This window comes from Tachysurus fulvidraco, chromosome 1, assembly GCF_022655615.1.
Source record: "Tachysurus fulvidraco isolate hzauxx_2018 chromosome 1, HZAU_PFXX_2.0, whole genome shotgun sequence".
Lineage (NCBI taxonomy): Eukaryota > Metazoa > Chordata > Actinopteri > Siluriformes > Bagridae > Tachysurus > Tachysurus fulvidraco.
This window is the reverse complement of record NC_062518.1, coordinates 5,699,599-5,716,792: the sequence shown is the minus strand read 5'-3', so window position 1 is coordinate 5,716,792 and position 17,194 is coordinate 5,699,599. Positions and strand designations below refer to the sequence as shown.

At 38.9% G+C, this 17,194-nt stretch overlaps 1 protein-coding gene across 2 annotated transcripts; it reads left to right on the top strand.

The window, feature by feature from the left end:
* The first annotated feature begins 30 nt into the window (after window positions 1-30).
* cars1 (cysteinyl-tRNA synthetase 1) lies at window positions 31-16,438 on the top strand. 2 transcript variants are annotated; one of them, XM_027136946.2, is made up of 23 exons: window positions 36-181; window positions 2,196-2,432; window positions 2,890-2,978; window positions 3,866-3,954; window positions 4,367-4,463; window positions 5,496-5,594; window positions 6,255-6,404; window positions 7,306-7,446; window positions 8,227-8,315; window positions 8,459-8,580; window positions 8,707-8,819; window positions 9,821-9,949; window positions 10,060-10,189; window positions 10,378-10,481; window positions 11,934-12,031; window positions 12,177-12,366; window positions 13,353-13,421; window positions 13,581-13,662; window positions 13,802-13,882; window positions 14,494-14,561; window positions 14,952-15,011; window positions 15,549-15,632; window positions 15,723-16,438. In XM_027136946.2, exons 1-23 carry the CDS (start codon window positions 166-168, stop codon window positions 15,849-15,851), a joined length of 2,466 nt encoding a protein of 821 aa, XP_026992747.2. In that variant the 5' UTR covers window positions 36-165; the 3' UTR covers window positions 15,852-16,438. The 2 variants fall into 2 exon arrangements, with proteins under 2 accessions (XP_026992749.2, XP_026992747.2); XM_027136948.2 differs by lacking the exon at window positions 2,196-2,432 and having other exon boundaries at window positions 31-181.
* The last annotated feature ends 756 nt before the right edge of the window (window positions 16,439-17,194 follow it).

The window sequence follows — 17,194 nt, the reverse complement described above, 5'->3', positions numbered from 1 at the left end:
CAATAATTCGTAACCACATAACTACACTATTCAATCCGTGCTCAACATGCTCAGGGGGCGTGGCTTCGACCTAATAGGCGTGGGAAATGAAGTGAAGCTGCCTTGGCTGCACGAGACTATTTTCCGGACACGTTTATTGTTGCATCAGATACCCGGGGCAGAAAGATGGCAGGAGAACAAGGTAATAAATGTTAAACCTCTAATGCACGACATTGAATAAAGCACAAGAGGTGAAGTTAAGGCTGTAAATAAGAAAGGTTTGAGCTGTACATATGGAGTTAGATCTGGTTTAATGTTACACACCTAATAAAACACTCCCGAGATCAAAGTGTAATGTTTTTATGTTTTTAATGGATGCTGCATGGTTGTTTTTGGTTAAATCGGTATGACACCATTTAGCATCCTTGCATATGCTGAATCTCTTATGTTTGCACGACATGGAGTGACTTCTGTCATCAAGACAATTTTGGTTTTGACACTAAAACTAAAAGACTAAATGAACAGGATCTAAACAGGCTGTAGGATGGAGCTGAAAGCCTAAATGTACAGTGCAAATGTACTATATTCACCAAGAGGACACCTGACCATCATACTCATGTGTGCTTCTACTATTCTGTTCTATTCTATTCTGTTAAATTCCACTCTGTTCAATTCTATTCTGGACAATTTTATTATTTCCCATTCAATTCTATTGATTATTGATTCAATCCCACTATGTTCAATTCCATTCAATTCCACGCTGTTCTATTCGATTTATTTGTATAGCGCTTTTAACAATTCTCATTGTCGCAAAGCGGCTTTACAGAATTATTCTATTCAACTCTGTTCAATTCTATTCGATTCAAATCTGTTAGATTATATTTGACTCTCTTCTGTTAAATTCTATTCAATTTCACTCTATTATCTATTCTATTTCACTATTCTATTCTATTATCTATTCTATTATCACCAATTCTATTCGATTTATTTGTATAGCGCTTTCAACAATTCTCATTGTCCCAAAGCAGTTTCACAGAATTCACAAATCTGTTCAATTCCACTTTATTCAATTCTATTTGATAATAATCTGTTCGTTTATAATTGATTCTGTTCGGTTCAATCCTATTCGATTCCACTCTATTCTTCTGAACAGGCTTTACTTTAGATATTATAATGCTGTTGTAGGGATTTGAGATCCTTCAGCTAGAAGAAGGAGCAGATCTGGGGACACCATGTCTTCAGGTTTTATATGGGATAATTTATAAATATTATAAACCTTATTTACTAGAATAAAAAGCTCTAATGGGAAAATAAATGAGTGAATTGTTACATCCAGTTAACTACAAGTGTTTGCATATGTCTTTATACATGTCTACAATAATAAACTGAGTTAATACAAGATTCCAAGCATAAGAATTAATAAAGGAGAATATTTGTATATTTAATCTATTTAGTGGGAAACAGATTCGGAGGCTGTGGTCCTGGTGGTCCATTCCAGGTCTTTATTGTGAGATGAGTGGAATCTACAGTAGCTTCCTGAGATGATGCAAACATTGATAATGCAATCGTGTTTTTCTCTGTTTGTAAATCAACAGAGAATCAGTTTTGCTGCTGAGTTTCCTGTCTGCAGTGCATCCACAGTCGTAGCTGTCAGATCTCGCTCACTTGTCACTGCTCTACTGCTTTTGTTTGATTTACTGGTTTTATTTTATATATAAAATCTACTGCACTAAAATTCTGCTCTAAAGTATTTTTTATTTGCTGCGGAAACATTTTCACTGACTTAATGTGCTTAATATTTTGTTAGTCAGATATCAGCCGGATGGTCTTTCTGAAAATGAATCAGTGCCTCAGAAACTTTGAGAACGTCTCTTTAAAAGCCTTTTGTTTGTTTTGCGTATTTTGCTTGTTGACATTTTTTATACAATCAAAGCTTTTACTAATGCATCCTCATGCAGAAAGTGTTAATGAGCAACTGCACATTTGTGGTCGTATGTCGTCCAGACGGTGAATCTGAGCATCATGTCCGTGTCCTGACAGCATATCATCAGTGTGTCTGTTTCAGATCCTTCCACATCCTGCTCTGTTGCAATGTTTGGCTCCAGTGCTGTAGACATTGAGCTTTCTTTATTGGGGTGTGTGTGTGTGTGTGTGTGTGTGTGTGTGTGTGTGTGTGTGTGTGTGTGTGTGTGTGTGGCATCCTTTTGTCTTCCCAGCCTTTGATTATGGCTTCTTACTGCACATAAGCGAGGTCGGCTGCAGGGCCGAGGCTCTGAACGAGTACCTGAGCAGCCGCAGTTACCTGGCAGGCTACGAGCCCTCGCAGGCGGACGCGGACGTATTCGCTCTTTTTCATGGTTCGCCTCCAACGTCGCAGCTTGTGCACACTCTGCGCTGGTATAGGCACATAGCCACACTGCTACCTCGAACTGACGGCCAGGCCTCAGACGCCAGTGAGTAGACAGGGAGCGGGAGTCATGTAATGTGTACAAGCCAGCAGGCTGTGATTGGTGAATCTGTGCTGTTCAGAGTGAGGTAGAGTTTAGAAAGCTGTCCTGGGGCTCAGGGTCACGATCGTGAGACGAGAGAAATCTCGTGTCCTTAGATGATGCAACCCTCGATGATGCTTGTGTCAGACTGAGTGTGATTGTCAGGTTCAGTCCTTTGCAGCATCGTGTTTCCTGTCTGCAGTAGCATCCTGTTTGTCCAATTACATCCTTCAGCTTCTTTCACTTTTTTTTTTTTTTTTTTTCTTTCACTTTTTGTTTCGGTTATATAACCCTCTGTACAAATCCTCTTGTACAAATCCCAATCTGTGTCCTGGTTACACTGTCCTCTTTGTCCATAACCATCAACATACACATGCATGTGAATTTAACAAAATAACTTGCAACGCATCTTGTCTTTCAGCAAAAAAGAGGATGCAGCCTCACTGGACACCACCGGATGGAACTGAAGTCCCAAAGCTTCGACTTTACAACAGTCTGACTCGGACCAAGGTGCAAGTTTATTTTTAGGGTCGTTTTAGGGCCACCGTTTAAAAAGAAAATAAGACTTCCAGATTAAAGTCGTAATATTTTTGTTTTAAAAAAAAGTTCTGATATTACAAGAAAAGTTGCAATTTTTCATGGAAAAAAAATTCAAACAATTTGAGAATAATGTAATGATACTATGACAATGGTGCATATCAGAGCAAAGTAAATAAATAATGCCATTTTATATCTATTTGTTACATATTAATAAATAATGAATAAAAATAAATTAAGAAAATTTTCACTACCTAACATTCTTTTTTTTTTTTTTTTTTTAACGGTACACAAACGCAAACCTCTGATAGCCTTCGAGGTGATCGCTGCTTATGACTTCTCAACAAAATAAACGTCAAATTCTCACCGTCTTTCATTTTAAACCACACCTTTATGTGCTCCATCTTGTCATGTTATGTTATTTTAATCTTGCAATTTGACCTATTTCAATAAAATAAAAGATTTGGAAAAAAAAACCTTTATTCTATTTTTATATTTTCGACAGCGACCCTAAAACACCAGAATCCTCCTGTAGATAATGGCTCTGGGCAAAAAGCAGATTTTGTCACTTTTATCAAATCAGCCACGTCGGAATTGCTCAGAATGACATGGAACCGTTTTAAAGTCTGGATGTACTATTTTTAGGAGAGAAATGTACTGAGAATCATCACTATGCATTTATATCACATGACAACATCATAGCCTAGAGCTCTTGTAGTTTATTTACATATACTGTATGTATAGGCTAATAATACTGCTTTGTTGTCGCTCTTATGTCTTTAACCTGTAAGTTATATTCTACACAGTCAGTGTTAATACTGCTAACAGGGTTGGGGTGTGTGTGTTATTTGATATTTTAGGAGCTGTTTGTTCCTCAGCATGGGAACAAGGTTTTGTGGTACTGCTGCGGTCCCACCGTCTATGACGCTTCCCACATGGGTCACGCCAGGTAACGCTCACTACAGCTGTCTGTAGTGTTTCACACAGTCGCTCACACTGTGTTTCTGGAACATTCTGGAACAATGTTCTGCTCTTTGTGATCGGTCTATAGAGACACTACCCAAGCTGAAACATTCAGCCTGGCCAGGCAGTGGTTAGTGACGTGTAAGTCTCGTTGTGTACTGAAATGTGCCACATGCGTTGTCACGTCGTGCATGCTCACGTTTCTGCGTTCCCAGCGTCCTCGTAACGTTCCTGCCATCTTAGATTGATCCTGCATGAGTGATGAAATTAATTCCAAACCCTCTGGCCTACATTTTGTAAAAAAAAAAAAAAAAAAATCATAAACTGAGTTTTCTCCTTTAGCATTTGTGTCTAAAATGTTTCGCGTACGTGTCGATAAGCCGTCTTTGTGCTTCCAGGTCCTACATTTCTTTCGACATCTTAAGAAGGATACTGATGGACTATTTTAAATACGACGTCTTCTACTGCATGAACATCACCGACATCGACGACAAAGTAAGAGGCTTAGAAGTTGTGCTTATACACACATCGAGTATACACTGCTTAACCAGATAAAAAGTCACCCCCTGGATTGAACTTAGCAAACAGTGTAGAATTACTGCACTGATTCATATATTTCAGCTGGACACAAGTAGCTTAACCCTAACTGATGCACTGATGCACTGAGTAGCTCTCCATCAATATTTCGGTCTGCATCAAGCAAAGAAAACAATTAAGGAGCGAAACATTAACTTTATAACAGTAACTCGACTTTGCGTCAGAAGCTGTTTTCTTGGCCGAGTACGCTCCAACACTAACCGTTAGGGCCTTTTTACACCCGCTCACTTCATGTGTTGTCTCTGATCCGATAGCTATCCGATTTGTTAAAACGGTTCCATTTACATTAGGCCACATAAACGCGTCTCGGCGAATCGGATATCAATCCGATCTTTCTACTCCCGCTCAATATGCTAATATATTTTACCTCATTTCCGGGGTAATTGAAATGGGAATTGAAATTTTCAGAACGCGATCAAAAAGAAGAAGAATAAACTCGTTATGACGAGCATTTACTGTTTGCTGCATTTTCGCTGGCAGCAGCAGCGCGTTTTAAGACCCAACGAGACCCCTGGGTGAAAGATGACTTGCGAGTGACGTACTTCCATCTGGGAGGAGTATAGCGCTGACGTATGCATTTACACCTGTCCAGTTTCATCTGAAACGCATCCCAGACCACCTCCTGAAGTGGTTTGAACCATCGGATTTATATCTGTCTTAAAAAAATGTTTCGGAGGGCATTTAGACCTGATAGCTATCTGATCACAGAAAACACATGAAGTGACCAGGTGTAAAAAGCCCCTTAGACTTATACACATAACATCATGTAACTATATTAACAATGAATAACAGTAGCAGTAAATTGTAAGCATTGAGCTACAAGTTAGTTTGGACTGTGACCTGTTCTGATATCCAGCTTGATTACACCAGGGGGCTTGACCATAAGTCACACATGTGACAGCTTGCGCCTTTAACGATGTTGTGTTTCAGATCATTAAACGAGCCAGACAGAATCACCTGCTGGAGCAGTACAGAGCCAAAAAGCCCAAAGCATCTCAGATCCTGCAGGATGTTTTAACCGCTAAAGAGGTGAGACACACGAGCTAATCAGATCAGACCTCATCAGACCTCACATTACCTGTTGGAAATTTTGCAGTTTTTTTGCAGAGAGATTTGAATTTAAACAAAACGTGAAATTAAAAAAATAAAATGTCTATTAATCATCTGGATATTAGGATGAAGTATTATTAGGATTAGGATTTAGATTTAGATTAAATTATTTTATGTTTTTATGGGTTACTTTTAAATAAAATAAGTATATTTCTCATCAGCTGTTTTATCGAATCGCTTGGGATCAAACGTCGTCTTCACTTCATATATCTAGAAGGCAGTTTGTCTCTGCTGTAGAAATCTTTCTGCTCTTCGTTAAACAGGAAGTAGGATAACACGTTTTATTATTCCACGCTCTGATCACTTTATATACGCGTCGTACGGTGCACACGAGTTTAGTCAAGCAGCAGAGCAGCATTTACAACTGATTAGAGAGGTGTTGTGTTTAGACAGCAACAGCTTTCACATTTCATCAGCACAGATGCCTTCAGTTTGAAGTGAGATATAAAGAACACTTAAACGTGATCGGCGAACAGTGGCTCCTACGTCAGATAGGACAGATTTCTGATGTTCAGTATCTTGGACAATGTTTTGGTATCTGTGTACTGTTAAATTGTTATCTTTGTTTTGTTGTTTTAGCCCTTTAAAGTCAAGCTCGCAGAAGCCACAGACCCAGATAAGAAGCAGATGTTAGAGAGACTGGATGCAGCAGTGACGGCAGCACTGACTCCACTACAGGAGTCGATGAAGAGCGGCGCTGAAAGTGCTGCTGTACAGAGTCAGGCTGAGGTCAGAAAGAACTCTCTCTCTCTCTCTCTCTCTCTCTCTTTTTTTATATATATATATATATATATATATATATATATATATATAATGTGTGTGTGTGTGTATATATATATATATATATATATATATATAAAACACAGGGCTGTCAAGTATCACGCATTGAGAGTGACAGTCACTCATTTGGGTCTTTTCTCCCGCTCTCCCGCCACACATCGTATATTTCTCACGCAGAAAAACATTTGGACTATTTATCATATATTTAATATTTAAATATATAAAAATGTAATATTTAGCGCCCAAAATGTATCAGTCCGCACCACTTAGTCGAGCCTGACACTTATCAGCCAATCAAAAAAAAAGAGGCTACACAATAGCCAATCAGAAAATAGCACTATCTGGGTAAGATTTAATGCAACAACCAATGAAAAAAAAACATTCATTAGCGAGGATATTTTCGATGGTCGGTTTGAACGAAACCTCAACACGAAACAGTCATGACACTAAATTGACTGGGTTTGAGCCGAACTGTTTTAAATGGGAGCAACATTACAAATGATAAAGGAGTCCAAAAAGGCAACGAACACTTACAATAAACAACACCAGTCATAATCTCTCTCTCTCTCTCTCACACACACACACACACACACACACACACACACACACACACACACACACGGTTGGAGATGTCACGCTTGCCTGTCTTCAAAACTTGAGAGCCCTGTATGTGTGTGTGTGTATATATATATATACTTATAATATATATATTATAAGAACGACACACTGACCTGAAATGCACTTTACCTTCATTAATGTTTGTGTACCTTTGTGTATCTATTCAATATTTTTAATACAAAAGGGAGATTTGTTTTTTTTTTTGCCTTGTGTTTGTGTTTTGGCTGATTAGGGTTTACTTGAAGAAGCCAAGGACCTTTTGTCGGATTGGTTGGATTCCCAGTTTGGCAGCCAAGTAACAGAAAACTCAATATTCTCCCTGTTACCAAAATACTGGGAAGGAGAGTATCACAAAGACATGGACGCCCTTAATGTGAGCAAAACTGATGTTACTTAAGGAAATGTTCAGAGTTTTTTAGTTTCTCCAGGGTTTTGTTTGAAACATTCTACATCTTTACTAGCATTTGCACTTTAAAGGTGGGGTCTCCGATTTTTGAAAGCCAATGTTGACATTTGAAATCACCAAAACAAACACGCCCCTAACCCAAATGGGTCCCACCCCTGTATTTATAGCTCCGCCCACACATACATACGTAACCCAGGCAAATAATGGAAAGAAATGTGTCTTTATCATAGCTGAAGGGAAGAACAATACGATTGCAGATAAACAAACAAGCAAAAATGACACACAAGCATAATCATGCAAAGGACAAAGGCATATATTAGTTCTGTGTAACAAAGCAAAACCAACGTTACTCACCTATCGAGAAGGAAAAAAGTAACATCGGCGTCCCATCGCAGGCCTTCCCGCTCCTTCAGTGCTCTCCAGCGCTGGAAAGCTGATCCTATATTAACACGTCCTACTTCTTGCCTTATCGTAAGCCTTTCTTCGCTTGTCTTTCTTTGTTTTTATCCTCCATGTCAATGCTAAAACCGCTTTCTGATAATGTCACACATGCGCACTGAACACTCTCTCCGCCCATATTGACAAGCTCCGCCCCTTTCTGCTCATTGGCTACACGTTTGTTTTGATTTTTGTTTAGTATTCGGCCCGACTCAGTTTTCTGAAGCATTTCTCAAAAATAAGAGACCCTGCCTTTAACATGGTAACTAACTAAACCGTGACCCTGACTCGATCTTGATGTAATACCAGGTCCTTCCACCTGATGTTCTCACACGGGTCAGTGAATACGTTCCGGAGATTGTGGAGTTTGTCAAGAAAATAGTAGACAACGGATACGGGTTCGTACGCACAGACTATAAACGAACACACATAACACGTCTGAATGATACTGTGCGATAATTAATTATTAAGCATCCTGATGCTGTGCTTTCTCAGAATGTGTTTTTTTTGTGTTATGTTTCAAATCTTTTCTTTACTACAGCTACGAGTCGAACGGCTCTGTGTATTTCGACACTGCCAAGTTTGATGCTAGTTCAGGACATTCGTATGCTAAACTTGTGCCAGAAGCGGTGGGTGATCAGAAGGCTCTGCAGGAGGGAGAAGGTACGCATCTCTGACCTCGTCTGTTTTTAGAGAACAATATAAAATTCAGTATATTTATGAGTGTGTATAAATAAAAGTTCTACTAGATACAGCTAGTAGTGTTTACATTGCCTTGTTTTGTTGTAGGAGACTTGAGTATCTCGGCAGATCGGCTGAACGAGAAGCGTTCACAGAATGACTTTGCCCTGTGGAAGTCCTCTAAGCCTGGAGAGCCTTCCTGGGAGTCTCCTTGGGGGAAGGTGAGCAAATAATTTTTACATTTATTTCTTTTTGTCTGTTCGTATAAACCGTGCAAAAAAATAATTGTGAAGAACATCTTCACTATGCGTGGAGTAAAGCTATATATTGTGCTTTTTTTGTTGAACCAGACTGTCTCTCTCTCTCGCTTTGCTTTTTATTTGCATAAAGTGTAAATTTTGTTTGGGCGGCTTGGGGGTGCAGCAGGGTGTGTTGGCGCCGAACATTTTCAAGGTTCATCCTGAGCTCGGATCATCGCCGGCGTGGTGCTTTGCATGATCTCCGTGTCTCGTTAGGGGTTTTCTCTTTAAGAACTTCCTGCATCACAAAAACATGCCATTAGATACAGGATTATTGAATCTAAATTGCCTGAATGAGGTGCCCTGTGATGTACTGGCATCCCATCCTGAGTGTTTTCATACCTCACACCCAGTGGTCCTGGCTCCAGATCCGTTAAACAATTACTGAAGATGAACAAATGAAACTAAGCGGAAACAAACCAAAGCTTTTCTGGTCACTGGAAGATGCCAGTGTGGGAGTTTTGGTTTGTATTTTCTTTTTTTCTTTTTTCTGTTCTTAATATTTTTTGTCAATAAACGCTTGAAATTAAAAATGTAAAAACGAATTAATTAAAATTGAAAATTAATTTTGCAGATCTTTTCTTGTTAACTTCAAAACTTTAAACCCATTTGCAAACAAGCCAGTAATTTATAAAATGAGTACTATACTATACTATACTATACTATACTATACTATACTATACTATACTAATTAAACAGTACGATTAAAAATAGAACATGTGGAGATTGACCGTGTCTCCATCGCTCACCTAAATAACAAAGCTGTCACTTGTGTTGTTGTTCTTGTGACTGTTCCATTGTCTTACAAAGATGGTCGGAAATCAGTTTGACCTGGAAACCATTCATTTCCCTGAGGTATTTTGTACCATCACATGTGCAGTTGATAACAGCTCAAGACTCTTTTTTTCACTCTTTGTATAAAGGGACGCCCTGGGTGGCACATCGAGTGTTCAGCTATGGCTGGCTCTATATTAGGTTCGTCTATGGACATTCACGGAGGAGGATTTGACCTGCGTTTCCCTCATCATGACAACGAACTGGCTCAGTCTGAGGTACGTCTTCATAGTCCTCATTTACTAAACACTTCAATAGCAGTGAACTAATTAACACTATACAAAAAAAAATCATTCTGACCTGCTCGATTTAATGGGTGTCTGTACAGGCCTACTTTGACAATGACCACTGGGTACGCTATTTCTTACACACGGGCCATCTTACCATCGCCGGCTGCAAGATGTCCAAATCTCTGAAGAACTTTATCACCATTAAAGATGCCCTCGCCAAACACACAGGTATTCGTTCTGCATAATTTGTTGACAAGTGAGTCACACAGAGCAACATCTCAGGGCTGTTCTGAGGATTTTATATAAGACAGTTGATATAAAAAAACAACAACAAAAAAAAAAATGTAAAATCAATTTTAAGTTCTGAAAAATTGAGCTTCTTGGAAACCAGTGTGTTTTTCCTGAACTGTCCACAGCGAGGCAACTGCGCTTGGCCTTCCTCATGCACTCGTGGAAGGACACACTGGATTATTCCTGTAACACCATGGAGTCTGCCATTCAGTACGAGAAGTTCATGAACGTGAGTCATTTCACCGTCATCAACACTGCAGACAGGGAGTAGCATGCAGGACTGATGACATGCACACTAATAACCTTACTCTGGCAGAGAAAAGCTTGCTTTCACATCAACATACCGACATATTGGTGGAGGAAAGTAAATAAATCATCTGAATTAAAGAGGCTTGAAAACAGCTCATCAGCAGGCTGTAAACATGTCTCAGTTGTCCCTCTAAATACTCAGGCGTACTAATGAACTGCAGAACGTTGTGGGTTAAAAAAAACACATTGAGTTTGAGTTGAATTATTGAAATATTTAGTCAGAATATTAAGAGTGTGAAGAGATTTTTTTTCTAAGGGACTTTTTACACCTGGTCACTTCGTGTGTTGTCTCTGATCCGATAGCTATCTGATTTGTTAAAAATGTTCCATTTACATTAGGCCACATAAATGCGTCTCGCGAATCGGATATCAATCTGATCTTTTTACTCCCGCCCAATATGCAAATATATTTGACCTCATTTCCGGGGTAATTGAAATGGAACACGCTTTGGTGGATGCGGGTGCTACAAAAAACGTCATTTACTGTTGCTGCATTTTCGCTGGCGGCAGCAGTGCATTTTAAGACCCAACGAGACACCTCTGTGAAAGATCGGAGCCAGCGCTGGTGGGAAAACATATTTGTTTCTGGCGCGATGCACGACTCGCGAGTCACCTGCGAGTGACGTACTTCCGTCTGGGAGGAGTATAGCGCTGACGTATGTGGCTTGAACAACCACATGCATCTACACCTGTCCAGTTTCATCTGAAATGCGTCCCAGACCACCTCCTGAAATGGTTTGAGCGATCGGATTTATATCTGTCTCGAAACCGTTTCGGAGGGCATTTAGACCTGGTCTTTTTACGATTGGATAGCTATCTGATCACAGAAAACACATGAAGTGACCAGGTGTAAAAAGCCCCTAAGGGGCCTCCGATGTCCATGTTTTGTAGCCAATTCAGGGCCGAGGACTTTGCCCTTTCTGATTAGAGGAGTCAGAGCCTTGGGACATGTTTTACTGGAAAGTAATCAACTTCTCATTAACCTGCCTTTTCAAGCCACATCCCACCATCCTGTGCTTAAACTTCCTATAACAACATGCACTAAGTGTGTGTGTGTGTATACGGTATGTTCCAGATGTCACTAACACAGTATGTTACTTAATAATTAAATAGTTCCATAACACAATTACTTGCAGACATAATTAACTTGTTGCAATTGTTAAGCACAGATAATGACCCAACAGAAAACTATAGGGATATTATTCACTGAGTTTCTGGCTACTCGATTGCTCGAGATACATGTAAATGCTTTTTAGAGTTATGTTATCTTGCATCGATCATCGGTGTCGTCGTCGTCATCGTCGACTGACCGGTTTGGCATCCCTACAAGATTGTGTGTTATAACGCCGAATGTATTTCTTTACCTCAATAGGAGTTCTTCCTGAATGTAAAAGATATCCTGAGAACTCCCACCGATATCACGGGGCAATTTGAGAAATGGGAGGCGGAGGAGATCGAACTGAACAAAAGGTTAGCGTTCTTCTTGGCTTCGAGAAAATGTATATTTGCCAGAATTCCTGCTGCATTTCTGCTGGCAGATTATTCATGCTTGCTCTTGAATTGTGAATGTGTTACCTTTCTAAACTGATCCTTTCTGTATTGTTTTTGTGTCTAGTTTCTATGAGAAGAAAGAAGGCGTTCACGCGGCGCTGTGTGACAATATGGATACACGGACAGTGCTGGAGGAGATGAGAGCTCTGGTGGGACAGAGTAACACTTACATGGCTGCCAGAAAGAGTGCCAAACTCCTGCCTAACCGCATGCTGCTCCAGAGCATCGCTCGTTACCTCACCGACATGTTCAAGGTGCGCATGCACCGAGCACCGCACCAAACAATGTAGTGTTTACATCAGTAGGTGACCGTATGAGTCTAGCAATAACTCTGTGTATCTATAATGATAAGCGACATGCATTTGAGGCAACTAACTGATCTAACTGATCAACCAAAATATCCCAAATATAAATAAATATATCAAACCAAAATAGGAAATACCACAGAGTTTAATCGGGCATACAAGGCTGACACATGAATACTTGCTGAAAGGAGAAGACCCCATTCAGTGCTTGTACTGCAGCATTCTCCTTAGTGTCAAGCATATTTTGTTGGACTGTCCTGCGCATAATGACCACAGAAGGATATTTTATGAGGCCAATTCATTTAAAGAGCTACTTTACAAGGTTTCATCAGAAAAAGTTTTAAAAGTTTTTTTTCTGTCATATATTAATGTAAAAAAAGTCATTTAAGTTGTCTATATTTGTCTATATTTATTTCTTTGTGATTTCTGGTTATTTTAGGCCTTATTAACCGTTCTTGCCATGAAGATAGCCTTAGTAGCTGACATGGCAGTAAATTATAGCAACCAACCAACCAACCACAGAGTTTAACATACAGTAGCTACATGATTATAGCACTTTCTGGGCTTGCTACATCGCAAAAATAGCAATGTCATTTTATACACATTTTAATATCAAGTGATCTATTTAGTGGTAAAATTAAACATGATTTAAGTTACAAAATTAGCTTTGCATTGTATATCCTACATATTTCAAATGCATAGACACACTACACCTCCCTCTAGTCCTAGAGCACCATTATATTAATTATTTTCACATTTACTGGAATTTCTTACAGTATTACAGCATGCCTGGGAGATATTACTCACTGTTACACACACCACCCAGGTTTATGTCCAGTTACACAGTAAAAGAGACACTGGTGAAAAACGTCCAAATCTGGACAGTACTGAAGTTGCTTATGTTTTTGTTTTTTTGTTTTTTCCTCTCGCTCCAGACTTTTGGGGCAATCGAGGGAACAGAACCCATTGGATTTCCTGTTGGAAGAAATGAGCAAAATGTCGATGTAAGTAAAATCAGCTTGTGCTACGATATAGTTTGGTTTGGTTCGTAAATTCAAGGATGCGTCCTTGGTTTCTGCTTGTAGTGTTTCACCTGTAGTTCTGAGATCTAGATCATATTGGCAGGATTTTAATATCACACCATATTTATTTGTGCTTGCCAGCTGGAGAGTACGATCATGCCCTATGTAATGGTGCTCTCAGACTTCAGGGAAGGGGTTAGAAAAATTGCAAGGGAACAAAAAGGTATGTTTTTCCATATCTGTGTTATAACTATTTATCATTCTTTTTATTTTATTTATTTATTATTTTTTACATTTTTTTGTGAATGTAAAGTGTTGACCTTTTTTTTTAAATGATTATTTTTTTTTTTTTTTTTTGGAAGTTACTGAAGTACTGCAGATGTGTGACACAGTCAGAGATGACATCCTGCCTGAGCTAGGAGTCCGATTAGAAGATCATGAAGGTATACGAATTCCTCATAAAAAATGGTGTCATCTGCATTTATACACTCATATCATTCATATATGAATCAGTTCCGTGCATCAAATATAGTTCCATAATCAAACCATACAAGTCACTGTCTATTATTATTATAAAAATAAAGTTTAATAATAGAAACCTGTACGGTTTATTTATATATTTGTTTTCCTCAATGTTTGCATGATGAATTTATTAAAGAATTAAATAAGGAAAAATAGTAAATTAGGGGGACACGGTGGCTTGGTGGTTAGCATGTTCGCCTCACACCTCCAGGGTTGGGGGTTCGATTCCCGCCTCCGCCTTGTGTGTGTGGAGTTTGCATGGTTCTCCCTGTGCCTCGTTTTTTCCTCCGGGTACTCCGGTTTCCTCCCCCGGTCCAAAGACATGCATGGTAGGTTGATTGGCATCTCTGGAAAATTGTCCGTAGTGTGTGATTGAATGAGAGTGTGTGTGTGTGCCCTGCGATGGGTTGGCACTCCGTCCAGGGTGAATCCTGCCTCGATGCCCGATGACGCCTGAGAAGTTCGGATAAAGCGATAGAAAATGAATGAATGAATAGTAACTGAGCTTTTTCTTTCTTTGTTATTTATGAAGGACTCCGCACTGCGGTGAAGTTGGTGGACAGAGAGACTCTACTCAAAGAAAGGGAGGAGAAGAAGAAGGTAATTAACATTGTTTGTCCCCATGTCTCTGCATTTTTACTATTAATATATAAATATTAAACTTGTATATGTTGTATAAAATGTTTTGCATTATAAAACACAAGACGGTTCGGTTTTTAAAATGATGCATGTCGTGTAGCTGATAATCCTAGAAAGAGGAAGAAAAAAATATGCTGGGTTCACGAAAACTTGATGACTGGTGACATGCGTGAGTGTGTATGACTGTCTACAGGTCTCAAGTTGCAGGGCTTTTTGTTAAATTTGGCTTGAATTACATCGAGAAAATCCGGTTAAAATGTATACACGATAATTTGATGTCATGGTACAATCTGCATATTTGTTTTTAATCTTGTTTTAAACAAATGCTGTAATTCTTTCTTATGCTTCCAGATGGAGGAGGAGAAGAGAAAGAAGAAAGAGGAGGCAGCCAGAAAGAAACAAGAACAGGAGGTTAGAAGACCTGATATTTTACCAGACAAACAAACAACCAAAACTGACTGTTTATTAGTAAATTTACTCATTTTACTCATTTACTATTTACTTTTAAATAACATTTTATCTTGGCTTGGAGTTCATTCCAAAAGTTTATGCACATTCAGGACAAAAATACATTTTATTTATACCGAACTAATTTTGTTAACAACCAAAATACCAGTTTGAATTGCCTTTAAATCTGCCTCTTTTTATATTGTCAGGGCAGTTTATGGATCATCTTCATAAAATTTCCCTTTTCGATCGTGTCTGTAGGCAGACAGGATCATACCAAAATGACCTTTAAAAAGATTTTCTGTTGATGTTTTTTTTGTCTTCTTGTTCTACATTTTCTTTTTTAACTAATTAAAAAAATGGATGGAATTAATGGGAAAATATTTTACTTTAGTCAGTGCATCTCACAAAAGTTTGGATATGTTACCTGCGTAATAAAGACTCGAATAAACAACCTCTGTCACAAAAAGGAATTTTGTCAATACTCCTTCCCTTTTATAGATGGCTAAACTGGCAAAGATGAAGACACCACCGAATGAGATGTTCCGCTCAGAAACAGACAAGTACTCCAACTTTGATGACACGGTAAAATCGTCCTCGTTTTCCTGCAGATCTGGGAATTACGCACGTGTTTAAAATTGCTTATGTTGTAACCTTCTGTATTTTAACACACAGGGTTTCCCTACACATGATGCAGAAGGAAAGGAGCTCAGCAAGGCACAGACCAAAAAGCTTCGCAAGCTATACGAAGCTCAGGAGAAGCTGCACAACGAGTACCTCCAGTCAACCCAGAACGGAAGTTGAGGACACTGGAGAGCTGCATCAGTCCGCCCAAAGTGTCTGCTCTCCTTTTGTCTTGTGATGGATGTTCAATATTAAACAGCAAGAAATTCAGACATCACTTGTCACGATGTGAAGGCAGCATCTATAGTCCTACGTATATGATAGGAAAGGGTTGATATATAAACATTGCTTTGGAAACTAAGATCTAAGCATTGTTTTAAAGCTGGTGAATGTTGAAATGCTGTTTTTCTAATACAGAAGGCTTTTATATGGTATTTAATGAGCAGCAAAATTACTGAATTGTTGGTTATAGAGCATCTTCATGTATGTGAAATATTAGCCATTCATTATATTACAAGAGGCAGATTTTTCCCCCCGAAAGCAGTGTTTGAAGTTATCGATAAAATGACTAACTTTACCAGCATAACGGTAACAGGTATAATTTCTCTACTGTATTAATGGATTGTAAAAAAAAAATAATAATAATGACAAGGAAAATCAAGTTTTTTAATTATTGTGTGGTAAGAAAGATTTTGCTCATGGCACACAGAGTGTCTATGCAGCAATTCAACAAAATGAAGTGAAATAAAAACAATATTGTGAAATGATATCTATATTTTTGTCACTGATCTTGATGCTTGTTTACAAAATGGATGATATAGGATTTTGAATTAAGAATTATTGCACACTGAGCTTTAATTGCATTTAGAATATTACATAAAACACGCTTTTTTTGTTTGTCATTATTTTTATGGAAAGCACCATGGTGCAGATATTTTTGCTCCTGCACATTTCAAGGATCCATGGTTCGATTCTGAGCTTGGATTCCTGGCTGTGCAAAGTGTTACATGGTCCCTCATTCTGTATGTGGGTTTCCTTCTGCATCCCAAAAACATGCCAATTGCTGGATTGGCTTTACTAAATTGCCCCTAGGTGTGAATACATGTGTGCATGTGTCGTGATGGACCGGCATCCTATCCAAAAACCTCATGCTCGGTCTTCCCAGGACCAGATCCACCGAACCCTGACACAGACTAATCAGTAAATAGATGAATTTACATATATATATATGTATATATGCATATATGTATGTATGTATGTATTGGATTTTCAGCAGGCTGTGGGATTTTTTTTATCTATAAAACCTGGTTGGTAGTACACCTTTGCTTTAATCCACCACATTTATCTAACCAGGTGTGTTCGAGCAGGGAAACCAATCAAATGTACAGGACATGAGGTTCTCTGTGACCAGGACTGGGAACCTGTGGATTATAGTGTGTAACTGTATACAGTACCATGTGCACCTGTATGGTGAGTGTATGGTAAAATAGCCCTCTGTTTGAAGCAGCGCCCCGTTAGGTCAT

Excerpts from the sequence above, each read along its gene's own strand:
- cars1 (XM_027136946.2), top strand. Across the intron at positions 8,316-8,458 it reads ATAGTAGACAACGGATACGG|CTACGAGTCGAACGGCTCTG; the intron begins GTTCGTACGCAC and ends TCTTTACTACAG. Across the intron at positions 15,012-15,548 it reads GAAAGAAACAAGAACAGGAG|ATGGCTAAACTGGCAAAGAT; the intron begins GTTAGAAGACCT and ends TCCCTTTTATAG.